This window comes from Oryctolagus cuniculus, chromosome 10 (assembly GCF_964237555.1).
Source record: "Oryctolagus cuniculus chromosome 10, mOryCun1.1, whole genome shotgun sequence".
Lineage (NCBI taxonomy): Eukaryota > Metazoa > Chordata > Mammalia > Lagomorpha > Leporidae > Oryctolagus > Oryctolagus cuniculus.
The window spans coordinates 112,687,376-112,715,321 of NC_091441.1; the positions used below are offsets into that span (position 1 = coordinate 112,687,376).

General features: G+C 43.1%; 2 protein-coding genes and 1 pseudogene across 3 annotated transcripts; all 3 read left to right on the forward strand.

The window, feature by feature from the left end:
* On the forward strand, nucleotides 1-27,946 carry ORYCUNV1R1517 (vomeronasal 1 receptor oryCunV1R1517). 2 transcript variants are annotated; one of them, XM_070049799.1, is made up of 2 exons: nucleotides 1-343; nucleotides 26,745-27,946. In XM_070049799.1, exon 2 carries the CDS (start codon nucleotides 26,996-26,998, stop codon nucleotides 27,944-27,946), a length of 951 nt encoding a protein of 316 aa, XP_069905900.1. In that variant the 5' UTR covers nucleotides 1-343; nucleotides 26,745-26,995. The 2 variants fall into 2 exon arrangements, with proteins under 2 accessions (XP_069905900.1, NP_001160678.1); NM_001167206.1 differs by lacking the exon at nucleotides 1-343 and having other exon boundaries at nucleotides 26,996-27,946.
* Nucleotides 5,120-6,082, forward strand: ORYCUNV1R1503 (vomeronasal 1 receptor oryCunV1R1503). The gene has a single exon (NM_001167192.1). It carries the CDS (start codon nucleotides 5,120-5,122, stop codon nucleotides 6,080-6,082), a length of 963 nt encoding a protein of 320 aa, NP_001160664.1.
* Nucleotides 14,081-14,626, forward strand: ORYCUNV1R-PS1510 (vomeronasal 1 receptor oryCunV1R-ps1510 pseudogene; annotated as a pseudogene).

Consider the following 27,946-nt stretch of genomic DNA (forward strand, 5'->3'; position numbering starts at 1 on the left):
GTGTGGAGGGGGTAGGCACTAAGCTGCTCTCAGGATCACAAGGGAAAACCTGATGTCATCTACAGGGTTGGTCCCTTCTGACCCTCACACTCCTGTGTCAGAGTCAGAAGAAGTTCTGCGCTCAGCTCTCCCTAGACTCCTCTTGTGAAGGAGGGAATAAAGGACATGAGGACACAGGTGACGTGTTCCACTGGTGAAAACATGTTCTCAGCTCCCCACCTGGATCTGTCACCTCTGGGAAGACGCGAAAATGACAGCCTGCAGAGAGATGAGCTCAGACGTCCTTCCCTTAAAACTGCAGGTTCCTCTCAGGTGCACAGAGTCCCCTGCACACGTCTGCCTGGTGAGTGGCTCTTTACTCCACACGTGGGAACCAGGGGTGGTGGGGCCTCAGACGGGGACTGATGGGGGAACTGGGCAGTGGTGAGGGAGGTGGGAACTTCACTGGGGACATCAGCTCTATTCAGCCTAGAGGAGGGTCCCTGTGCAATGCACTTGGGGTGTCTGCTTCTCAGGTCATTCAGCCCTTGGATGTCCAGGTACCTACAAATAAATGATTTTCACAGAACCTAGTTAGTTTTAGGTATCTGTTCCTGTTTCTCACTACAATCGCCTTTTTTTGCACTTGATGACTCATGCTATATATTATGCACTAGTGAACTTAAACTGAAGTGTAACTAAGGCTCATACACGTGACCTGGGAACTGGTGTTAACAACTGTTTTTTTTAATGTAATGAGATGTGCCCTTCTCAATTTCATGAATCAAGTGGAACTCTTATTCCTAGGTGATTGCTGCAGTTTCTGATGATTAAAAAGCAACTTTTGCATCCTGAGGAGGAATTGAGAGTAACCTCACATCCCTGTGAGATATACACCAGTATCACCAGTGTCTTGCCAGGAAAATTTCTTTGTCCAGTTCTTATTACAGATTCTATGAGTGCAGGATGACAACCTGCAGCCTGTGCTCTCCCAGTGCGAGGACAGTGATGGACAAGGCATTGCAATTCCAGGAAACATTCAAGGCAAGGAAAGGTGATGGATGCTTCCAACTCTCAGCTCAAAACAGGAAATAGGGCAAATTCAAAAGCTGCAGAGGATTTGGGATCTGTGTCCCTCAGTCTTTCTCTGCAGTCTGGTTTTGCAGCCCCCCTCCCAATTCTTTAGCAATGGAGGAGACTGATCTCATTCCAAAAGCACAAACATGCTGGGGACTTGAAACTGATCCTGCCCAGGTCTTGGCTTAGGTTTCAGATTTCTCCCAAAGGACAGCTTTGCATGCACTTCCCGTGAACAGGAAAACCTGAACCCATGTACTGCCCTTGTCACACAGACAGAGGGTGAGTGCAGATGAAGGAGAGCCACTGCCATCCAGCCAGAAAGGTGCTCAGGGCTCTCGTTCCAACTCAGGGGCAGCAGGCAGCAGGCGGCTGCAGGGCTCTGGTTCTGGTAAGGACAGCACAGCATCTGTGCTGAGCTCCTGGGGTGCTTTCTCTGCACTTTCACATGATCCTTTTCTTTGCCTAACCTTTCTCAAGATAGATTAATAATATGGGCATTGTAAATACTCTGCCTATATGTGCCAACCTGAGCTGTGCTCCACAACCCTTTCAGCTACAAAGACAGTGGTTAATTCTCACCTCCATTTATGGTAAAATAGCTGCCTTTTCTTGCCCAAGTGTTCTCCATGTGTTTCTCCCTCACATCCCAGGGCTCCTGCGTTTCCCAGCATTTCTGTACACAGCACTGAGGACTATGTGGGGATGAGATCATCCTCCTGGCTCTGCCAGCCACTCCCCCCAGGGCTCCTCAGAGTTTCCCAGCTGGAAATGCTCTGTGAGAGACAGTGGGCTGTGCTACTACCCAGTCCCACACCCCCCAGCATGGAGCATGGGCAGTCTCACCTCCCTGTCCCCTCTCATGCAGTCTCACTGTCACACACAGAAGGTGACCATAGCGAGGAGCACCAGTCATGATGGTAGAGTGCAGCTCTGTGGGAAGCACACACTGAAGGCTGCCCCTTCATGCATGGGAGGCTGAGCGAGTACTGACGCGTGATGGACAGGCATCACACCATGCCCCAGCATCTCCACCCAGGTCCTGTCTCTGCACCAACATCCCTAGGAGCCATGCTGGAGGGTGTATCCTAGATTACCCTGCTGGTGGCAGAGAGCGCTGTCCTGTGTCCTGATTCCCTAGAGCCCACTGTGCTGTTCAGGTGTGCATGTGAAGAGGCAGAGCTGGGAGAGGACTCACTCTGAGCATTGAACTTAGCTATGTTTTGAAGGTTCCTGTTCACCAGAGTGAAGCTTAACTGATGATATTACTGCAAACCCCATATAACATTTACATACAGTGCAGCTGTATGTGTTACATGTGGGGTTCACTGATAGAGGGTGTGTGGTCCGTCATGTGGACACCGCTGGTGAGAAGTGTTTTCCACATCTGTGCCGGCACACCTGGAGGAAAGCACAGCTCTTGCCTGTGATGCCATCAACTGTGCCACTGTCCCTGCTCCACACCCTGGAGAAGGAGTTTCATTTCTTCTTGTCCTGCTGTGGACTTTCACCATCAGCAAAGAGCACCAGTGGTCTTAAACCAAGGACTCACTGAAGCTGTGTTTCTACCTATTCCTTCACACTGCTGGGCTGTGTACACTCCTTCTCCTGCTAAAACCCTGGTGTCTGTGGCACTGCTCTGTCTGTCTTAAGCAACACTGGAATTAGAGTCAAACACTCTTGATTCCCAGATGTTTAGAGTAAGTGCCCCAGTGAGATGGAGCTCACTATGTGCTCAATCATAATGGTCTAATTAAACTAAAGCTATATTTCACAGAAATGTAATTTCAGAGCCATTTTTAATGAATTCTATTTATTTAATTTAACAGAGTTACATATAGAGAGGGAGACAAAGAGAAAGTACTTCCTTCCCCAGGTTCACTCCCCAGATGGATGCAACAGCCAGAGCTATGCTTTTCCAAAGCCAGGAGTCAGGTGCTTCCTCCCAGTCTCCCATGCAGGTGCAGGGGCCCAAGCACTTGGGGCATCCTCCACTGCCTCCCCAGGACACAGCAGAGAGCTGGATTATAAGAGGAGCAATCCGGACAGAAGCCGCACCCATATGCGATGCCGGCACCACAGGTGGAGGGTTAACCTAGTGCACCACGGTGCTGGTCCTCAGGGCCATTTAAAAAAATTTTTTGTGAACTGTTAATGTGCATCTATTTAAAATTATACTTTAAAAATGTTATTTGTTTATATTTTACTCATAATAGATAAGTACATAAACTAGGCATATGCCATCTGTAAAGAGAAGAATTCCATTTACAGCCATTTACTAGCGATCATATATGACCCATAAAGGGTGTTCATCATTCTCTACCACGCTTTATGTCACTTAACACGATATCTCCCAGTTCCATACATTTTTTAAATTAACAGAATTTCATTGTTTTCTGTCAAAAATATATCATTGTGTGAGTATACTACATTTTGTTTATACATTAATTTGATAACGCACATCTTGAAAGATTCTATCTGTTGGACATTGTGACCAGTGCTACAACACACACGGGGGTTTAAGTAACTCTTTGATAGAATGTTTTTGTGTCTCTTGGATATACTCCCAGTTGCCAGAAAGCTGGAGCATACAGAAGTTGTATTTCTAGATTTAATGGATGCTCTTAAAATACAATGACTCTGAAACTGCTCCACCCGGGGTCCCATTCAATACCCACATTCTACATGTGTGAGTAATGATGAGAAGATCTTCCTAAGAGTTGACAACTGGACTCTGCTCAGGGCTTTGACAAGATAATAACAACTTCTTAAGAAGTGTCCCTATCTTGGGGATTCAGAGAAAAACTTAAAATCACATCAGAGTCCTCTAACCAATATTGTTAAAATATTCTGCTTTTCTTCTACATTGTCTTCTCTCTTCTAGGCAGAGACAGAGTTGATCATTCATTAAAGAACTGCAGGAAGCCCCCTAGATCACATTTATGAGGACCTGCATAACAAGAAACATTTCTGAGATTAACATCTCAAAGGATATGATTACATTCCCAATCCACTTCCACGTTTGGTATGTACACTTCATCTTTCTTCACAAGAGGTAGCACAAAGTTCCAGGGCACACCTCAGACTGAGCAAACTCGGTGGAGGACCTGAGCAATCTCAGCCTTACAGATGACTGAAGGTAACACTTGAGGGAAGGGCAGCTCAGGGACTTAAACCCAGCAGGCAGACACCAGAGTGCACTCTGAACAACTTTGCTCCATGGATACATGAGATAGGAATACATGGTATGGCATAAATGCACCAAATAACAGCATGTAAATTAATGAATTCTTTGCATTCTAAGCTGGTGAGACTCTCTATGTATGTGTTATTGTTATTTTTACAGTCTTTTTCATTCCAACAAATGTTGTAGATTCTACTTTTTTCCTGACACTCTATCAAGATGATGCAGATCTAATCAAATAAGACATTGCTTGTGCCCCCTAAAAAAGCTATAATAAGGATATTTACATTATATGTGGCCTTTTGAAAAAATTATTTTGTTTCTCTGAGAGGCAGAGTGGTGGGGGTGGGGAAGAGAGCATGTACTCCCGCATTCACTTGTCCACAGTGGCCAGGAGCAAGCCAGGACATGTTAGGAATCAGGGGCTCATTCTGGGTCTCTAACCTGGGTGGAGGTGACCCAGCCATGTGAGCCATCACTTACCACCTCCTAGGGAGCACATTTCTAGAAGGAGGAATAGAGTGGAGCACCAACATTGGCACAGTGATATGGGGTGTTTGCCACCCCAAGTATTGCCTTAACAGCCACTCCAAACACATGGCCCTATGGTAATGTTTTATGAAGGTCAAAGTTTATAGACTTTGGAGCCAAGTGATGACACACAAGATCCAAGCCTAAGAAAGGAGAGGTGGCCTGGAGACAGGGGTGTGGCTATGAGGTGGACTTCAGTTCAAAGAGTAGAAAGATGCATAGGGTTGATCTCCATATTTTGAGGATGACAAGAGTATTGGAGGAAACAGATGAATGTGCTAATGAATTTGATGAAATATTCTTCTTTTTCTCCTCAGACACACACTGTAAGCTTTTTCCAAATATAATATGAATAAATATAGTAAAATTTACAAAAGCAATGAGATGAAATTCATTTATTACACTGAAATTTCCATTGGGGTCTCAGCCAATGCCTTCCTTCTTCTCTTCCACGTCCTCAATTACTTTCTCCAGCACAGACCCAAGCCCACTGACTTGACTATTGGTCTCTTGGCCCTCATCCACTTAGTGATGCTAATGATTGTGGTGAGCCAGGCTATGGACATGTTTGGATCTCAGGGTTCCTGGGATGACGTCACATGTAAAGCAGTCTTCTTCTCCTACCGGGTGCTGTGGGCCCTATCCCTGTACACATCATCCCTGCTGAGTGTCCTCCAGGCCATCACCCTCAGCCCCAGGAGCTCCTGGTTGGACAAGTTCAAGCACGCATTTTCACAACGCATCCTGTGTTCCCTTCTTGTCCTATGCATGTTCTCTATGTCTGTCAGCAGTCACCTCATAATCTCCATCACTGCCACTCCCAATGGGACCTCACACGGTCTAATGTATGCCACTAAATCCTGCTCTGTTTTGCCCATGAGCTATTTCCTAATGCAAACATTTTCCACATTGGCAATCATGAGAGAAGTCGTTCAAATAGGGATCATGGCCCTCTCCAGTGGATACATGGTGATCCTGCTGTACAGGCACAGGAGAAAGTCCCAGCACCTGCGTGACACCAGCCTTTCTCCAAGAGCCTCCCCTGAGCAAAGGGCCACCCAGACCATTCTGGTGCTCATGAGCTTTTTCATGGTCATATGCATTTTGGACTGCATTTTCTCTGCCTCAAGACTCATGTTCAATAATAACCCAATTATTTACTGTATTCATATTATTGTGTCAAACAACTATGCCACAGTCAGTCCCTACGTGTTCCTCTGTAATGAAAAGCGTATAATTACCTTCGTGAAATCCATTAGGGGGAGAATGATAGATGTGAAATTATTCAATGAAAGGCAGTTCTCTAAATGAGGTATTGCACTGGTTTCCAGATTTTTATTACAGTAGCCAGTATATGCTGTCTGGGTAAAGTATAATATGGATTTATGACATATCCTTGGATTTATTTACTCTCATGCATACATGGCAAACATGAGCTGATCCAAATGTGCTTTATGTGTGAGTGGCTCCTCAAGATAGAATTGTGAGATAGAACCCACTTGAAACTGCCTCGTGTGATCCAGAAAGTACTGATTCATGAGATCAAAGCACTTTCTAACAAATCCACAGTGATCTGTACATTGCCTAACTATGTATGCAATCAGCCTTTACCATAAATTTCCTATGATCCAGCTACTCTACTCCTACAAATGCCAAAAAGTATCGAATACATGAACTCACACAGTGATTTCCGCACCAAAACCCATAACACCATTATTACAACAGTCAAAAATAGAAGCAACCCAACAACCACAGGAGTGTATAAACAAAATGTGGGCTACACAAACAATGAAATAATTTGTGGTACCACAAAAGAAGGAAAGCCTTCAAAACAGAATGGGTGAAGCAGAAGAGAGAATATCGGACTTAGAAGATAGAGAACAGGAAAGGATACATTCAGACCAAAGAAAAGAAGAGGAAATTAGAAATCTAAAACATATTGTCACGAATCTTCAGGATACTATTAAAAAACACAACATTCGGGTTCTAGGAGTTCCTGAAGTCATGGAGAGGGAGAAAGAATTAGAAGGCCTTTTTAGTGAGATATTAACAGAAAATTTCCAAGGTTTGGAGAAGGACAGAGAAATCCTAGTACAGGAAGCTCACAGAACCCCTAATAAACATGACCAAAAGAGATCCTCACCACAACACGTTGTAATTAAACTCTCCACAGTGAAACATAAAGAAAAGATCCTAAAACGTGCAAGAGAGAAACGTGAGATTACTCTCAGAGGATCTCCAATCAGACTCACAGCTGACTTCTCATCAGAAACTCTACAAGCTAGGAGGGAATGGCGAGACATAGCCCAGGTACTAGGAGAGAAAAACTGCCAGCCCAGAATAGTATATCCTGCAAAGCTCTCATTTGTGAATGAAGGTGAAATAAAGACTTTTCATAGCAAACAGAAATTGAAAGAACTAGTCACCACTCGTCCAGCCCTGCAAAAGATGCTTAAAGATGTGCTGCACTCAGAAACACAGAAACACGGTCATCAGTATGAAAGAAGGTAAAGGAAGGAAACCTCACAGCAAAAGATCACAGGGAATTCAAAGCATATATTAGAACTTATCTTTGGCAAATGGCAGGGCAAAGTTACCACTTATCATTAGTCACATTGAACATTAATGACCTGAACTGTCCAGTTAAAAGACACCGATTGGCTGATTGAGTTAAGGAACAAAACCCATCTATTTGCTGCTTACAAGAAACACATCTTTCCAACAAAGATCCATACAGACTGAAAGTGAAAGGCTGGAAAAAGATATACCATGCCAACAGAAATGAAAAAAGAGTGGGCGTAGCCTCTTAATATCAGACACCCTAAACTTTACCACAAAAACTGTTAAGAGAGACAAAGAGCGGCACTATATAATGATTAGGGGATCAATTCAACAAGAAGATATAACAATTATCAATGTATATGCACCTAACTACAGGGCACCGGTTTATTTAAAAGATTTGTTAAGGGACTTAAAGGGAGACATAGACCCCAATACAATAGTACTGGGGGTTTTCAATACTCCACTCTCAGAAATAGACAGATCAACAGGACAGAAGATCAACAAGGATACGGTAGATTTAAATGACACTATAGCCCAAATGGATCTAACAGATATCTACAGAACTTCCAATCCTACAGCTAAAGATTTTACATTCTTCTCAGCAGTACATGGAACTTTCTCTAGTATTGATCACATACTAGGCCATAAAGCAAGTCTCAGAAAATTCAAAATAATTAAAATCATACCATGCAGCTTCTCAGACCACAGTGGGATGAAGTTGGAAAGTAGCAACTCAGGAATCCCTATTGCATAAGCAAACACATGGAGATTGAACAACATGCTACTGAATGAACACTGGGTCATAGAAGAAATCAAAAGAGAAATCAAAAACTTTCTGGAAGTAAATGAGGATAACAGCACTACATACCAAAACTTAGGGGATGCAGCAAAAGCAGTGTTAAGAGGGAAGTTTATATCAATAGGTGCCTACATCAAGAAATTGGAAATGCACCAAATAGATGAGTTTTCAATTCACCTCAAGGATCTAGAAAATCTACAGCAAACCAGACCCAAATCTAGTAGGAGAAGAGAAATAATTAAAATCAGAGAAGAAATCAACAGGATTGAATCCAAAAAAAAAATTACAAAAAATCAGCCAAACGAAGAGCTGGTTTTTTGAAAAAATAAACAAAATTGACACCCCATTGGCCCAACTAACTAAAAAAAGAAGAGAAAAGACCCAAATCAATAAAATCAGAGATAAAAAAGGAAACGTAACACCAGACACCACAGAAATTAAAAGAATCATCAGAAATTACTACAAGGACATGTATGCCAGCAAATAGGGAAACCTATCAGAAATGGATACATTCTTGGACACATGCAACCTACCTAAATTGAACCAGGAAGACATAAAAAACCTAAACAGACCCATAACTGAGACAGAAATTGAAACAGTAATAAAGGCCCTCCCAACAAGGAAAAGCCCAGGACCAGATGGAATCACTGCTGAATTCTGCCAGACATTTAAAGAAGAACTAACTCCAATTCTTCTCAAACTATTCAGAACAATCAAAAAAGAGGGAATCCTCCCAAATTCTTTCTATGAAGCCAGCATCACCTTAATTCCTAAGCCAGAAAAAGATGCAGCACCGAAAGAGAATTACAGACCAATATCCCTGATGAACATAGACGCAAAAATCCTCAAAAAAATTCTGGCCAATAGAATGCAACAACACATCAGAAAGATCATCCACGAAGACCAAGTGGGATTTATCCCTGGCATGCAGGGATGGTTCAATGTGCACAAAACAATCAATGTGATACACCACATTAACAGACTGCAGAAGAAAATCCATATGATTATCTCAATAGATGCAGAGAAAGCATTTGATAAAATACTACACCCTTTCATGATGAAAACTCTAAGCCAACTGGGTATCAAAGGAACATTCCTCAATACAATCAAAGCAATCTATGAAAAAACCACGGGCAGCATCCTATTGAATGGGGAAAAGTTGGAAGCATTTCCACTGAGATCTGGTAACAGACAGGGATGCCCACTCTCACCACTGCTATTCAATATAGTTCTGGAAGTTCTAACCAGAGCTATAAGGCAAGAAAAGGAATTAAAGGGAAACAAATTGGGAAGGAAGAACTCAAACTATCCCTCTTTGCAGATGACATGATTCTTTATTTAGGGGACCCAAAGAACTCTACTAAGAGACTATTGGAACTCATAGAAGAGTTTGGCAAAGTAGCAGGGTATAAAATCAATGCACAAAAATCAACAGCCTTTGTATACACAAGCAATGCCACATCTGAGGAAGAACTGCTAAGATCAATCCCATTCACAATAGCTACAAAAACAATCAAATACCTTGGAATAAACTTAACCAAGTACGTTAAGGATCTCTACGATGAAAATTACAAAACCTTAAAGAAAGAAATAGAAGAGGATACCAAAAAATGGAAAAATCTTCCATGCTCAAGGAATGGAAGAATCAATATCATCAAAATGTCCATTCTCCCAAAAGCAATTTATAGATTCAATGCAATACCAATCAAGATTCCAAAGACCTTCTTCTCAGATCTGGAAAAAAATGATGCTGAAATTCATATGGAGACACAGGAGACCTCAAATAGCTAAAGCAATCTTGTACAACAAAAACAAAGCCGGAGGCATCACAATATCAGATTTCAGGACATACCACAGGGCAGTTGTAATCAAAACAGCATGGTACTGGTACAGAAACAGATTGAGAGAACAATGGAACAGAACAGAAACACCAGAAATCAACCCAAACATCTACAGCCAACTCATATTTGATCAAGGATCCAAAACCAATCCCTGGAGTAAGGATAGTCTATTCAATAAATGGTGCTGGGAAAACCGGATTTCCACATGCAGAAGCATGAAGCAAGACCCCTACCTTTCACCTTATACAAAAATTCACTCAACATGGATTAAAGACCTAAATCTATGACCTGACACCATCAAATTATTAGAGAGCATTGGAAAAACCCTGCAAGATATAGGTACCGGCAATGACTTCTTGGAAAACACCCCAGAAGCACAGGCAGTCAAAGCCAAAATTAACATTTGGGATTGCATCAAATTGAGAAGTTTCTGTACTGCCACAGAAACAGTCATGAAAGTGAAGAGGCAACCAACAGAATGGGAAAATATATTTGCAAACTATGCAACAGATAAAGGGTTAATAACCAGAATCTACAAAGAGATCAAGAAACTCCACAAAAACAAAACAAACAACCCACTTAAGAGATGGGCCAAGGGCCTCAATAGACATTTTACAAAAGAGGAAATCCAAATGGCCAACAGACACATGAAAAAATGTTCAAGATCACTAGTAATCAGGGAAATGCAAATCAAAACCACAATGAAGTTCCACCTCACCCCAGTTAGAATGGCTCACATTCAGAAATCTACCAACATAGATGCTACCAACAACAGATGCTGGCGAGGATGTGGGGAAAAAGGGACACTAACCCACTGTTGGTGAGAATGCAAATTGGTTAAGCTACTGTGGAAGTCAGTCTGGAGATTCCTCGGAAACCTGAATATACCACTACCATTCAACCCAGCCATCCCACTCCTTGGAATTTACCCAAAGGAGTTTAAATTGATAAACAAACAAGCTGTCTGCACATTAATGTTTATCCCAGCTCAATTCACAATAGCTAAGACCTGGAACCAACACAAATGCCCATCAACAGTAGACTGGATAAAGAAATTATGAGACATGTACTCTATAGAATACTATACAGCAGTCAAAAAAAAAACGAAACCCGGTCATTTGCAACAAGATGGAGGAATTTGGAAAACATCATGCTGAGTGAATTAAGCCAGTCCCAAAGAGACAAATATCATATGTTCTCCCTAATTGGCGACAACTAACTGAGCACCAAAGGGGAAACCTGGTGAAGTGAAATGGACACTATGAGAAACAGTGACTTGATCAGCTCTTGTCCTGACGGTTGATGTACAATGTAATACTTTATCCATTTTAGTATTTTTTGTTCTAGTACCATTGGTTGAACTCTGTAATTAACACACAATTATTCTTAGGTGTTTAAATTTTAACTGAAAAGCGATCCCTGTTAGGAATTTGGAAAACATTATGTTGAGTGAAATAAGCCAATCCCAAAGGCACAAATACCACTTGTTCTCCCTGATAGGTGACAACTGAGCACCAAAAAGGAAACCTGTTAAAGTGAAATGAACACTAGGAGAAATGGTGACTTGATCAGCCCTCACCCTGACTGTTGATGAGCAAATTGATATGTTATCCCTCTTAGTATTTTTTTTGTTTGTTCTACTTAATACTTTTGGTTGAATACTGTAATCAATACACAATTCTTAAGTGCTGAAAATTGACTGAAAAGTGATCACTGTTAAATATAAGAGTTGGAATAAGAGAGGGAAGAGATGTGCAATTCCGGACATGCTCAAGCTGACTTACCTCAAATGGTAGAGTTAGAAACATGCCAGGGGATTCCAATTCAATCCCATCAAGGTGGCATGTACCAATGCCATCTCACTAGTCCCAGTGATCAATTTCTGTTCACAATTGATCATAATGATAGGGCTAAGAGCCAAAGGGAGCACATAAACAAGACTAGTGTCTGCAAATACTAGCTGACAGAATAAAAAATCGAGAGAACAACCCAACATGGGAAGTGAGATACACAGAAGACCCATAGAATGGCAGATGTCCTAAACAGCACTCTGGCCTCAGAGTCAGCCCTTAAGGTATGCGGATCTGGCTGAAAAGCCCATGAGAGTATTTCAGACATGGAAAGCCAAGACACTCTGTGGAAAAAAAAGAAGACCTAAATGAATGATCTCCGCGAGTGAGATCCCAGTGGAAAGAACGGGTCATCAAAGAAGGAGGTACCTTTCTCTTTCTCTGAAGGGAGGAGAGAACTTCCACTTTGACCATGGCCTTGTCTAAATATGATCAGAGTCAGTGAACTCCGGGGGCTTCCATAGCCTTGGCAGCTCATGACAAGAGCCTAGGGTGATTACTGAGGCCATAAACAAGAGTGTCAATTGGTAAAGTCAACAACAGGAGTCACTGTGCACTTACTCCTCATGTAGGATCTTTGTCCTTAGTGTGCTGTACATTGAGATTTAATGCTATAACTAGCACTCAAACAGTATTTTTCACTTTATGTTTCTGTATGGGAGCAAACTGTTGAAATCTTTACTTAATGTATGCTAAACTGATCTTCTGTATATAAAGAGAATTGAAAATGAATCATGATGTGAATGGTAGGGGAGAGGGAGTGGGAAAGGGGAGGGTTGCGGGTGGGAGGGGCTTTATGGGGGGAAGCCATTGTAATACATAAGGTGTACTTTGGAAATTTATATTCATTAAATAAAAGTTAAAAAAAAAGAAGGAAATTCTGTCATGAACCTTGAATACATTATGCTAAGTGAAATCATTCAGGCTGGCGCCCTGGCTCAATAGGCTAATCCTCCACCTTGCGGCGCCGGCACACCGGGTTCTAGTCCCGGTTAGGGCGCCGGATTCTGTCCCGGTTGCCCCTCTTCCAGGCCAGCTCTCTGCTATGGCCAGGGAGTGCAGTGGAGGATGGTCCAGGTGCTTGGGCCCTGCACCCCATGGGAGACCAGGAAAAGCACCTGGATCCTGGCTCCTGCCATCAGATCAGCACGGTGCGCCGGCTGCAGCGGCGGCCATTGGAGGGTGATCCAATGGCAAAAGGAAGACCTTTCTCTCTCTGTCTCTCTCTCTCACTGTCCACTCTGCCTGTAAAAAAAAAAAAAAAAAAAAAAAAAAAAAAAAAAAAAAAAAAAGAAATCATTCAGCCACCAAATAACAGGTGTTCTAAGAATCTCCTCTCAGAAGGTGGTCAGAGGCTGATGGAGGGGAGCAAAGTGCAGTTCTTGTTTAATGGACACAGAATTCAATGCAGAAAGAAGAGAATATTCTGGAAATGGGTGGTGGGTGTGGTTGTACAACAGTGGGATGTACTTAATGCCACTGAATTGCCTAGTTAAATAAGGTTAAAGGGGGAAATTTTCATATTAAAAGTATTTTACAATAATGAAGTTTGCAGTTATTTTCTAGCCAATGATGAAATTTTTTTCTCAGAAACATAAAGTGACAAGATTTTAAAAGTATCAAATTGCCATTCTTCAACAATTACTAAATACTTTGGTAAACTTGTACAATGATAATTTGAAGATTGTATTCTACTGGTGTAAATCATTATTGCAGTCTCCCCAAAGATTGTGGAGACTTTTGTAGTGTGGATTCATATTTACTGCATTACTATTTTCCCTACAAGATGAATAAAAACAAAAAGGACCACGTCAGTGACAGAAGATACACCCTTTTCTCTGAAGTTGGCACTGGGATCTCCGCCAACACCATGCTTCTTCTCTTCCACATCCTCACATTTTTTCTCCAGCACAGACCCAAGCCCTTGGACCTGACCGTTGGCCTCTTGGCCCTCATCCACCTAGTGATGCTGCTAATCATGGGCTTCCTCGTCACAGACATTTTTGGGTCTCGGGGTTTCTGGAATGACGTCATGTGTAAATTGGTTTTCTACTTGTACCGCATCCTGCGGGGTCTCTCCCTGTGCACCACCTGCCTGCTGAGTGTCCTCCAGGCCATCACCCTCAGCCCCAGGAGCTCCTACTTGGCAAAGATCAAGCACACACACTCACATCACAACCATGGTGGGTTTCTCTTCCTATCGATCTTCAATTTGTCTGTTAGTGCTCATTTCTTAATCTCCTCTGTTGCTACCACAAATCATACGTCCAACAGTCTTATGTTTGTCACTAAATCCTGCTCTCTCTGGCCCCTGAGCTACTTACCCAGGTACACATTTTTCATCTTGTGGATCTTAAGGGATGTCTCCCTTACAGGGCTCATGGCCATCTCAAGTGGGCACATGGTGAGTCTCCTGTGCAGGTCCAAGAGGCGGTCCCAGCACCTTCACAGCACCAGCCTCTCTCCAAGAGCCTCCCCAGAGCACAGGGCCACCCGCACCATCCTGCTGCTCATGAGCGTCTTTGTGCTCCTGTACCTGTTGGACTGCATTGTGTCTCATTCTCAGGGCTGTGGTGGCAGTGCACCTGTGTGTCCAACTGTTGGTGGGCAACAGCTACACAATGATTGGTCCTTTGTACTAATAAGTGGTGAGAAACAAATCATCAAGTTTTTCAAATCTATGGGGGAGGAGAGTAAGTGTTTAATTGTTCATTAATAAATACTATGTCTGTCTTTGAGCAAATCCTATGAATAGGGGAGTTTGACTCTAGGCATGAAATAAGAATCCAAAAGAAAAGTTGTAAGGTTACTCCACAACACAGTTAACTGACACCAGGGAATCAGCACATAAGAAATTAAGGAAAGTGATAGTTATGTAAAAAGACAGAAATATTGGAAATGAAGCATTCATTAGGTCAAATCAAAAATACAGTGGAAACCTTCGCAGCAAACTGGTGAGACTGAAGACAGAATATCTTATCTTGAAAATAGGTCTTTTGAAATATTTCAGACCAGAGACAAGGGGTAAGAAGAAAAAAATTAGCCAGCCTGAACACAGTGTTCCACATCTGTGGGATACCATCCAACAACCACATACACAATTTCCAAAAATATGGAAAAATTCTCCCTGTACATGCGATTGAATTAATACCATGAAAATCTCCACACTGCCCAAAGCAACTTACAGATTCAGTATGATACCAAACAAAATTCCAGGGACTTTTTTCACAGAACTAGAAAAAGCAGTTCTGAAATTCATATAGAAATGCAAAAGACCACAAATAGCCAAAGTGATCTCAATCAATGAAAACAAAGCTGAAGGCATCACAATACCAGGTTTCCAGATATACTATATAACTATTGTTATCAAAATGTACTGCTAAGGGCACTGAAATAGGCCTATTGACCAATGGGACACAATACAAATCATAGAAATTAATCCTTGCATCTAAAAAATGGTGATCTTTGACAAACAGTCAGAAATTGTTCCCTGGATAAAGAAGACTCCTTCAACAAAGAGTGTAAGAAAATTTTATTTCGACATGCAGAAGTATAAATAAGGTGCCCACCTTACACCCTTTACAAAAAATAACTCACAGAGGATCAAGATCTATGCTTAAGACCGGAGACCATCAAATTGCTAGAGGAAAACACAGGAAAAATGCTGAACAACACTGGCCAAGGCAAGCACTTCATAGAAAAGACTCCATAAGCACAGGCGATAAAATAACAAAGATACTCACCGAATTACACCCAGAAGCTTCTGCACAGCGAAGAAAAAGACAGTGGGTGGGCACCAACAGAATGAGAGAAAAAAGTTACCAACTATCAAAATGATAAAGAATTAATGTCCAGAATAAATAAGGAGCTCAAAAATCTCAAGAGCACAAACATTGTTATTAAGAAATGGGAAAGGCAGGGCTGGTGCTCTGCTATAGTGGTCAAAGCTGCCATCCGCAGTGCCGGCATCCCATAAGGTACTGGTTCTAGTCCTGCCTGCTCCACTTACAAACCAGCTCTCTGCTATGGCCTGGGAAAGCAGCAGAAGATGGCCCCAGGGCTTGGGTCACTGCACCCTTATAGAAGACCTAGAAGAAGCTCCTGGCTTCAGAAAGGCCCAGCTCCAGCAGTTGGGGTCATCTGGGGAGTGAACCAGCGGATACAAGATTTCTCTCTCTCTGCCTCTGCCTGTCTATAATTCTGCCTTTCAAATAAATCAATCAATCTTTAAAAGAAAAGAAATGGGCAAAGAATATTTAAAGATATTTTCAAGGCAAAAGTACAAAGGGCCACCAGTAACATGAAAGAAGCTCAGAATCATGATTTTCAAGGAAACACACATTAAAATCACAATGAGGGCCACCTCACCCCAGTTAGAATGGCTGTAATCTAAAAATTGATAAATAACATGTTGTTAAGGACGCAGATAACAAAATACCGCAGTACACTGTTGGTTGGAAGGCAACAGGTGAAAAAAATGAAGGAAGGCCCTACCGAGATTCCTCAGAAAACTACAAATATATCTGCCATATGACCCAGCAAACCTGGGATCATACCAAAGAAAATTAATTCAGCATATGAAAATTTACTTACACTCCCATGTTTATAGCAACTCAACCCTCAACAGCTAGCATATTGGAATGAACCTAGATGTCCATCAACTGATGGGTATATATATAATAGAATATTACTCAACCACAGTAAAGAATGAAATCCTGACATATTTAACAAAGTGGATTCAAAAGGGATCATTACGCTAAGTGAAATAACCCAATCCCAAAACACAAATACCATATGTCTTCTCTTACATGTGGTAGTTAAATTGCAGACAGTAAAAAAAATATGTGTGTCTCATCACTTGGTATAGTTATATATAGAGCTGCAATGAATCATACCATGTAGGTGAAAATATGCTCTTATTGCACCAGTTAACAAAAAATGGAGAGAACAGTGAAGTCCCTTGGAATACCAGTCATTCTTTGTTCTAATCACGTGTTGGCATCAGGTGATCAGATGATAAAAAAAACCTCATTTATCTATGCATTTGTGTGCATTTCCTGGCATATGTTCTATATGTAATTAAGAATTTAAACATACATGTTGACAGTAATTAATGCTTAAGTTACCCCAACAATTACTGGGGAAACCCAAGGGCTCTATTCAAATTACACACATAGTAACTGGAGCTTGTACCAAGTTTCAAACCTCAGGAGACAAAATTGAGGTGAGCGATGGGGTATGGACACAAGGATGAAGCAGATGCATGAGAAAGGACAATAAATTCGCACAGGGGACACTGAAAGTGACTGTGGTTCCAGTGTCACCTGGGATATATACAATGATATCTATCATACATGTGCTTTCAATATGTACATTTCTGTCACTCACAACTCAAGAAAACTGTTAGTACAACAGAAAATCAGAATACACATATAAGTAGAAAGGACATGCAGTTAATCATCCAAAACTTACACAAAATCTAGAACCAGATGAATTCACTGGCTGATTCTGTCAAGATTGTAAGGATTTATACAAATTGTTTGTATAAAGTCCTGTTTTCCATCATGGTAACAAAATACCTAAGGATGAATGATTCATAAAAATTCAGGATTATTTAATTCATGGGTGGAGGTTCAAGGCCCTGGCACCAGCGTCAGCTCACCTCAGGGGAAGAGCTAATGCAGGGTGGTAGCAGTTCATCACAGTGGTATGAGTTCTAGCAAGAGGCAGAGACCACCTGGTGAGAAGGAAGCCACAGAGACCTGGGAGATGGTCCTGTGCTTTCATTGTAACTGGACTCCAGGGAACAAGTCACTCATTTAGAGAGATCCCTCCAAGGGCAGGGCCCCAATGACCCCATGACCTCCCACAAGATCCCCACATTTAAAAGTCCAACTGCATCTTAACACCCACACACGGGGAACGAGGATTCCGACAGTCAACTTTTTGGAGACACAAATGGGCAACATCCAAACCATGGCACCAATCTTTTGCAACCTTCACAAACTGTTTCAAATACAAGGAAGGGGCAGTTTCCAACTCAGTCTATGAGACTGGCAAGTCACTGATTCCAAACATTGATGTAAGTATTTCTAGAGAAAATCCACAGATGCAACAGTTTCAACAGATGACTAGCAAATCAAATGCAGCAGTGTGATAAAAGAAAAAGACACCATGACCAAGTGGAATAATCTCAGTAATGCAAAGATGGTTCTACAGGCAAAACACAACTAAAGTAGTATCTCCCAGAATAGAATAGATAAAACTAGACCTGAAAAGATTCAGAAGGTTTCTTGGATAAATGTAACACATTTCATATTAAGAAGAAATCAACAGAATCAGAATAGAAGGGAATGCACTCATCTGGTAAGTGACATGCATGGGGGAAAAAGGTTAACGCTGCACTTGTAAAAGACTGAAAGAGTTCCCTGTAAGGTCATGAATACAAACCAGACAAAAATGCTCATTCTCGCTCCTACTCCAAATTGTACGAGGATACTTTCCAAACTGGAAAGGCCAGGCCATATATCCGAACCAGTGGGGTTGCCCAGTCCTGGACTGGGGACCTACAAACTATGAGCTCAAGTAAACCCCCTGCTCTTCCAAGGAGCCCCTGGCAGGTATTGTAATTGTAGAAATAGAGAGCTGCTCACACAGCCACCCTCAGGCACAGGCTGCAGCATTGGCTGTTACAATGAGAAGAGGAAACCACTGGGAACCAGCCCCACCACGATCCCAGCATCCCATGCACATGACTGTCCTAGACACCCACTGAGACTCTGGGAGATTCAGAAACCCAACTAGATCCGGGAGTGACAGTGCCCCATCACCTTAGCCTAAGCAGTGTCACTGATGACTTGTGATGGGTGGTTTGTGATAGCAAGACAGATTCTCCTAGAACCAGAGAAACTGGGGTGATAGCCTCTTCAGATCTGGGGGTCACACTGCAGGCCCTGCCTCCTCCTCAGACCAGGGCCAGCCCCATAGTTGATCCTTTCTACAGCCTATCTTAACTTTGGTCCAACACTGGGGAATCCCCATACATTTGTTAAAGAATCAAGCGAATTCTAAATTTTTGCATCAATTAATCCCAGGGAAATCACAAAAGAATACAAGTTAAAGAAAATGGAAACACAGATACCACAATTGGGTGATGGGGTTCAAACACTGCCAAAAGCAAATGTGTAATATTCATGGTATTACACCAAACAGTAGTCCCAGGCTGTTATCTGAGAGTCCACATCAGAAAAAAAGAACCAGTTAAGCACATCTAACAAGGACAAAACTCCATGTAGATTCAAAACAGAAGAAAGGCAGGAATCATCAACCAGGACTAAGGAGGGGATATCAGTATAGCGATGTCACTATAATCGTTATAAAATCGTTGAGAATTTTCAACAAATGTGCCATATAATTAATTTGGAAAAAATAGTCTTTTAAACAAATGTTGCTCAGAGAGCAGGACATTCATTTAATGCACAAAATGAACTCAAAGTGCATCACAAAATTAAAATATATTAAAATATTTGGGAAAATAACAATGTAAATCTGCATGACTTGCGCTTAGAGCCTCTTAAAAGGAACACAAAATGAATGCTTGAGAACACATATAGATAAAATGGAATTCATGAAAATGAAAAACTTTGTGCTTTAAAATACATTACTAAAAAAGTAAAAGTAGGCTGGCTCCGTGGCTCACTAGGCTAATCCTCCGCCTTGTGGCGCCGGCACACCGGGTTCTAGTCACAGTTGGGGCGCTGGATTCTGTCCTGTTTGCCCCTCTTCCAGGCCAGCTCTCTGCTGTGGCCAGGGAGTGCAGTGGAGGATGGTCCCCGTACTTGGGCCCTGCGCCCCATGGGAGACCAGGATAAGCACCTGGCTCCTGCCATCAGATCAGCGTGGTGCCGCGGCAGCCATTGGAGGGTGAACCAATGGCAAAGGAAGACCTTTCTCTCTCTCTCTCTCTCTCTCTCTCTCACTGTCCACTCTGCCTGTCAAAAAAAAAAGTAAAAGTAATAAGACAACCCAAGGTACAGTTGAAGCTATTTGTAAATCGTAAGTCTGATGATAGACTTATTTCCCAGTTATAGAAATAGTGCTTATAAATCAAGGAAAAGATAGTAACCAAGCTTCAAAACTTGGTAAAGAATCTCTTCTTAGTCTGTACTTACTGCTGTAACATAACCCCATGGACTTCCTGGATTATAAACATTTATTACTCACATCCCTGGATAGCAGCAAGTCTAAGATCAAGACATCATGAGACTTAGTGCTGACTCTATGTACAGCCAGCTTCTCACCATGTCTTATAGGAGAAGGGCTGAGGGAGCTCTTGAGGGTCCCTTTATAGAGCACTAATCCCACTCATGATTGCTCCTACCCTAATGATGTAATAACTTACCAAATGCCCACTTTGTATGCCCCTCGTATTGTGGTTAGGGAATGGATCACCCATGGAGCAACAAGGACAGTATAGCAGTACACCACCGGAGACTGCCATGGCCAGTGGGCAAATGCCACGTTCCCACAGTGAGCTGAGAAGAGGCTGCAGAAGCCCACACGTCACTGAGAATTTTGGAGGAGGGAGAGCTCTGTAGTCCCTGTGAACTGTGAATCCGGCCACGAGAACTGGCAGCAGCCCAGGCAGCCACGTAGCTCCATGAAGGAAGGCCACATTGTTTCCCTCCTTTCTCCCAGCAAAGCTCATGGCAGCCAACAGGGAAACGCCATTTTCCCAGATTAAGGTGAGTGGAGGCTGCAACAACCTCTGTGGCCTTGCTGATTTATCTGAGGGGGAACTACATGGTCCCCACTGACTGTGAGTCCCGCCTAGAAATACTGTGGCAGGGGTTGGGAGATTGACTTAGCTGTGGGAAGAGAGGCCACACTGCCTCCTTCCCCTCCCTCCACCAAAGCACCAGGTTCAACTTGCTGAGTCAGAGCCACAGCCAATCTTTGTCATGCTAGAGGCTTGCTCTGCGCATGGGAGAACTTGCAGGGGAGGGGATGAATAGTCCAAGCCCTACAGGAAAACACTGTCAACCCTGCGTTGCATATGCATCACCCTCATTTAAAATGAAAGGGGAAAAAGAAGCTCCCGAATCATATGAAATTTGAAAGGACCACCTGGAAAGCCTTATAAATGACATGGAAGGTCATACTACAAAAAACACAGAAACAGAAATAGGCAAATACATCATTAAGGAACGTGAAAGCAGACACATCCCAGTTAAAAAGCAAAGATCCAAAATGAACAATAGGAACATTTATGGGAACATGTCAGGACCAAGATATTATGTGTGCCTCTGCACCCACGTGGGAACCTGGAAGAAGCTCTGGGTATTCGGAATTCAGCCTCGCATAGCCCCAGCCATTGTGGCCATTGGGCAGTGAACCCACAAATGAAAGACATCTCCATTTTTCTTTCTACCACTCCCTCTCTCTCTCCCCCCTTTCTCCTGTAACTCTGCCTTTCAAATAAATAATAAATCTTTTAAAACAATTAAGAATCTATTTGCATGTAATGGAACGATATCCAGCAATATAAAGCTAAAGTTGTATCACAATATGGAAGGAACTAGAGGTTACTATGTTAAACGAAATAAGCCAGCCTAAAAAGATAATTTCCATATGACTTCACCTGTATCAGTAAGCCAGAAATAATTTATCTAAAAACAGCTAAAATATAACTGTAGGCAACAAGAGGCTGGGGAGAAAGGGATGAGGGGGAAGAGATGATGAACATGTACTGATCACTGCTACACAGGACTAAGCGCATGTGCTGTTCTGCACAAAAGACAACAGACAACAATATACTATATGCTTTTATATAGATAGATTGCTTTCACCAAAAAGAAATTTTTAGTGTTTTAGGAAAGCATACCCAAACTTAAACAACATACACATTATCAAAGTATTAAAATATCACTTGCTACCCCATAAATACATAGCATTTTTGAAAAAATGGGACAGGTGTTTGGTAAAGATGTCAGCTGGGATTTTTGCATCCCATGTCAAAATGTCAGGGTTTGAGTTCTCATTCAGTTTACAATTCTAGCTTCCTGCTGAGAGGCAGTGGGTGGCAGCTCACACAATGTGATCCCTGCTACCTTTGCAGGAGACATGGATTGAGTTTCAGGTTCTGGTTGCAGCACCGCAGAACCTCAGCTGTTACAAGAGTTAACGGGATGATCCAGGAGATGGGAGATCCTTATTTGTACCCCTTTCCTTTCAAATAAATAAAACACACATTTTTAAAAAAATCATCCAGACTGCCCAAAGACCAGGAGAAGTTGAGCAGGTGCATTTCTGCTGCCCTCTCAGGTGCCCAGCTCTGGAGCATATGTTAAACCCACAAGTGCCCTGGTGGTCTTGCATCTGCTTGCCCCATGAAAGTCTTACAATGTTGGCCGGCGCTGCAGCTCACTAGGCTGATCCTCCGCCTTGCGGCACCGGAACACCGGGTTCAAGTCCCGGTCGGGGCGCCAGATTCTGTCCTGGTTGCCCCTCTTCCAGGCCAGCTCTCTGCTGTGGCCAGGGAGTGCAGTGGAGGATAGCCCAAGTACTTGGGCCCTGCACCCCATGGGAGACCAGGAGAAGTACCTGGCTCCTGCCGTTGGATCAGCGCGGTGTGCCGGCCGCAGCGCGCTGGCCGCAGTGGCCATTGGAGGGTGAACCAACGGCAAAGGAAGACCTTTCTCTCTGTCTCTCACTGTCCACTCTGCCTGTCAAAAAAAAAAAAAAGAAAGTCTTACAATGTTAATCGTAAGAATGTTACCAGTCATGTATGTCATACAGATAAAGGTATAAATACACTTAAAAATAAAAGCATAGTGATGGAAAAAAAAAGCCTGTCCAAACTTTGGAAACTAAGCAAGATTAGGCTTCTCCTAATTATTGCTGGCAGGAAGCTGCTTGAGTAAAGCCAGCTCAGACAGCTGCTGAGACAGGTGCATGAGCAGAGGGAGAACTGGACTTCATGCTTGGCACAGTGGTCACCACCCTACATGGGTTCCAGGGCTACTGAGTCTGTAGGATCAGCAGCCACAGATCCAGTGACCCATATCCCTGGTCAGGGAAAGTCAGGGCAGAACTGGGTGGTGGATCACACCTATCACAGCCCGAATGAACCCAGGCTACTGATGGACACATGTTGTCCATAGCATTTGTATTAAACCCATGGTCTCACTGCTCTGTTTGATGGGCAAACTGAATGAGCAACAGTGTTTCCAGGGTATTTTACTTTTACGTCATTGAAATGGTGGACAGAAACTTTTCTACTCTAAGTGGATCTCTTCCGAATGAGTTTAATAAAATGAAGCAATGCAGAACTGCTCCAGACCAAACTGTCTGACACCTCTATGTTGGTAGAACAATCAGATCCGAAGCCTTGGGCTCCTCCAATGCCAGGGAATCCTGGCTGCCCCCACACTGCTCCATCATCACTCAGCCCTCATTTTCCTTGTCCTGAGGGCTGAGGGCATGGATTTCTCAGTGCATCAGCCACAGTGTGCACAGGTCCTGGCCTTGTGCAGAGGCGTGAGCTCCACCTCCTAAAGGGTCTGAACCATCACCAGGCAGGGGCTGTGTTTGTATCACACATGGGGACACAGCAAGGGTCACTGGAGAATGAAAATGATGAAATGGGATGCAAATGGAGCTGGCTGCCTTCATCGATACATGTAACAGAGGTTTTTACTCCCATTTAGTCTGAGACAGAGCTTGACAATTCAAACTAAGATCAGACATCATGGAATATACAACTAATGCCACTTGCATATGAAGTTCAGTGTGTGTGACTGATGTCAGGACCTGGCTGCCCCTCGTACTGTAAGGAGAGGACCCTCAGCCCCAGAGAACTCATGGAGGCCATCAGGGGTCTCTCAGTCCATGGCAGGTGCACTTCATTGTGTGGAACTGGTCGGGACTAAGGTGCTCTCAGATCAAACTGGGAGAACTTGGTGTTGTCGACAGGGCTGGGCCTCTTCTGACCTCTTACAAGTGTCAGGGAACTCACAGCAAAGTTTGGAGCTCAGCTCTCCCCAGATTACTATGCAGGAGGGAATAGAGGAACATGCAGAGACTGGTGACAGGTTCCACTGGGGACTCTGTGTTCTGTGTTCCTCAGCGGGATCTGTCCCCTATCCCCAGACACCACAATGAAATCCACACAGAGATGAGCTCAGGACGACCTTCCCTTAAAACCCTGCAGGTTCCTCTCAGGTGCATGGATCCTCCCAGCTGTCGTCCTGGGTAAGTGCCTCTTTATTCCACAGATGGGCAGTCAGGGTGAGTGGGTTCCTAAGCAGGGTGTGATGGGGGACAAATTGTAGCTACAGGGAGGTTTGTGGCAGCCTCAGAAGAGACAGGGCTCCAACAGTCCTCCACAGCTCAGGAGTGTTCTCTGTGCAACACGATGGGGAAATCTCAGGATATTCTCAGTGTGCACTCAGCACAGTGTGGAGACAGCTGGGTGAGTGACTGTGTCTTCAGCCACTCCTCCTCATCCTCATGGAGACACTGTCAGTGGGTGGCCCTGGATGCATCCAAAATTGTCCTTTTACTTTATTGTAATTCTTAGAAAAGAGGAAAAGCTTTTCAGCTCCTTTTCCTCTAAAAGAAAAATAAAACTTTTCTAACAGTTTTGGAGAATAAGTCACCTAAAATGATTTCCTCATATGACCCCAACTCTGTGGCACTGTAGGTCCTGCCATTTCTTAGAAAAACTCCTGAGAAACACTGAACAAACGTAGCTCTTGAGTCAGAATTAACAATGATGAGAGAAGCTGGCAAATCAGTTTTATACTATGATGGATTCATCCTTGTGAGGTTAAATTGTATTTAAGATATGAAACCAAGTAAAGCCTGCAAAAGGGAGCTTCAAAGAGTTCAGATAATATTTGAATTAAAAGAAAAGTGTATTTTTATTTTTCTGTTTTTTTTTTATTTGACACAGTTAGAGAATGAGAGAGAAAGATAGAGAAAGGTCTTCGTTCTGTTCACTCCCCAAATGGCTGCTACAGATGGCACTGCGCCAATCCAAAGCTAGGAGCCAGGTGCTTCCTCCTGGTCTCCCATGCAGATGCAATGGTCCACGCACTTTGGCCATCCTTCACTTCCCTCCTGGGCCACAGCAGAGAGCTGGACTGGAAGAGGAGCAACCAGGACTAGAACCTGGTGCCCATATGGGATGCCAGCGCTGCAGGCAGAGGTTAACCTAGTGAGCCACAGCGCTGGCCCCAGCATACAATTCAAAGTTTAAAAACGTTCCACAGACAAGGAATTCAATGTTTCAAGAAAATCACGTTTCAATTGTTTTTTGATGTTCCTCAAATGCTTCAAATAACCAAAAAGAGAAATTTACAATTTTAATTTCATTGCAATCTTATAAAGTGTCACATTAAAATATTAATCTAATAAATGTCATAATTTAAAACACTGTCAGATTTGGGGTATCAGGTGTAACAGATGCACAGTACACAGGGGAGTTTCATATTCATACAGGACAGACAGGGAACACTGTTCTGTTTGCTTGATGGCAGCACAGGACCCTTAACATGCATAGAAAGGAGAATAGCGAGATACATATTGTCATGTTTTTTCCCTGAGCATATCATAGGATGAAAGCTTATCTTGCTACAAGTATGGAGAAGATCATTTCATTTATTTGATCATTTCTTTGAGAAAAAATGGTTAAATATTCTACATGCTACTATGCAGTTTCCATCATAGAAAACTAAAAATTTTCCAAGGTTTAAACCAAATTCCCACATGTTCTGGAATTCTTAAATGCTAAACACCAATTTTACTTAAACCCTTCTGCTGCTCCTTAGCAACACAGATGGTAGATTACAACACTGTAATTTGCTGTGGATGCAATTCAGCTTGACATTCTGATTTTCAGATGATACAGATGTGAAACATATTGGGCTTTTTAAACACTATGATATGCCTCAAACTTCTGTGATTGGAAGCAAAGTGGATGGGAACACTGCACAGGGGAAACATCCATAGTAGCTCATGACCAAGTTCTCCAGCATACACTCAACACTTGGGTCCCAGGCACTCCCTGGCGTGTGGAAGACAGGAAGGCTCAGGCCCCTGTGCAGAACTTTCTAGAACCACCTTCTAGAACCACCTTCTTGTTGCAGGCAGAGGAAGTGTCTCATTAAATCTCCCTAGAAAGCAATTATCCATCTGCTTAGACTATGAACATAGCCACTGCGGTTTCCACAGCCAGGAACACAGAGAGAAGGAACCGTGGAACAGAAGGCGTTCAATGCCTGCTACTGTGGTGTTCACGGCCCCCTGCTCCTCTAGGCAGGGACGGAGCTGGAAAGTTAGGAGAGGATGGCACTCTCTCAAGGTGAGCTCATGAGGAAAACCTCACAGGGACAGCCATGGCTGCAGTTTCCACAGAGACCATTGTTCCCCAGGCACAGTGCTTGTTCACATATTTACCTAATACATTGCACACACAGCATCTCTAGTAAGTGACACACTCACTCTAGTTACAGATGAGATGACCTGGGCTCATGTGTTCAGTGACACTTGAAGGTCACATGTTTAGCAAAACTCAGATCAGAGATTCAAATTCAGAATCTATACTAACCAACCTTTGGTCTCTCATGTATTAAGAGAGTTTATTTGGAAACAAACAAAAATAAGTATCATAGCAGTGAGATAAAACTAAGTGGACACATGGATATACCATTGATTATTATTACATGTGCAGTCGGATTTCTGCTTTCCTAAAGTGCTCATTAGAAATCACCAAAAATTCTAGTACTCTTAATGTGTAATCAGAATTTTATCAGGGTTTGCAGATTCAAGGGGAAACTCATTGCCCTCAACATTGAAAAAGTAAAAAGAAGGTAACACTCTGCAAGCACCTTTCACATAATGACAATTTTACTGTCCAGGTCCTGTGGGAGCTGAGCAGTGGGATACAATATCTAACCACAACCGGCAGGTGTGCAGCTGGAAACAGAGCGGCTACCAGGAGAGGGAGAGAAGGCTGCAGTAACCCAGGTTAAGAGCGTGCACCGGGATTGATCCACACTAATCCACAAGGGGGTACTGTGGTCGAGAATCATAAAGGTATTTATATTTGTGATAACTTTTCTTACATTTTCCTCATTCACTAAATGCTTTTTCACTCTTCCCACAAAAGATGAGAACAAACAATATACTTTTTAACTTTATTGCCATTAGAAATGCCTTTTTCTCTGAAGTCAGCATTGGGATCACAGCCAATGCCTTCCTTCTTCTCTTCCACGTCCTCTGGTTCTTTCTCAAGCACAGGCCCAGACCGACTGACATGACCATTGGGCACCTGGCCCTCATCCACCTGGTGATGCTCATCATTGTAGGGGTCATAGCTGCAGACGTCTATGCGACTCAGGAGTTATGGGACAACTTCACTTGTAAAGCTGTGATCTACTTGCACCAGGTGATGCGGGGCCTCTCCCTGGGCACCACCTGCCTGCTGAGCGTCCTCCAGGCCATCACCCTCAGCCCCAGGAGCTCCTATTTGGCAAAGTTCAGGCGCACAGCCTCACACCACATCATATGTGGGTTTCTCTTCCTGTGGGTCTTCAATTTGTCCATCAGTGCTCGTTTCTTAATCTCCACTATTGCCACCACAAATCGTACATCCAACAGTCTTATGTTTGTCTCCAAGTCCTGCTCTCTTAGGCCCCTGAGCTACTTACCCAGGTATACTTTTTTTGTAACTGCTATCTTCAGGGATGTCTCCCTGCTAGGGCTCATGGCCCTCTCAAGTGGGTACATGGTGACCCTCCTGTGCAGGCACAAGAGGCAGTCCCAGCACCTTCACAGCACCAGCCTCTCTCCAAGAGCCTCCCCAGAGCACAGGGCCACCCAGACCATTCTGATGCTCATGAGCATCTTTGTGCTCCTGTACTTGTTGGACTGCATCGTGTTCTCCTTCTCAGGGATATGGTGGAAAATTGACCCAGTTCACCTCTGTCTCCAGATGTTGGTGGGCAATGGCTATGCCACCATTGGACCTCTGGTGCTCATCAGTACTGAAAAACGAATGATCCAGCTTTTCAAATCCATGTGGGAGAAGGAAAGTAAGCGTTTACTTGTTCAGGAATAA

Excerpts from the sequence above, each read along its gene's own strand:
- ORYCUNV1R1503 (NM_001167192.1), top strand. The coding sequence starts at position 5,120 with ATGAATAAATATAGTAAAATTTACAAAAGCAATGAGATGAAATTCATT.
- ORYCUNV1R1517 (XM_070049799.1), top strand. The coding sequence starts at position 26,996 with ATGAGAACAAACAATATACTTTTTAACTTTATTGCCATTAGAAATGCC.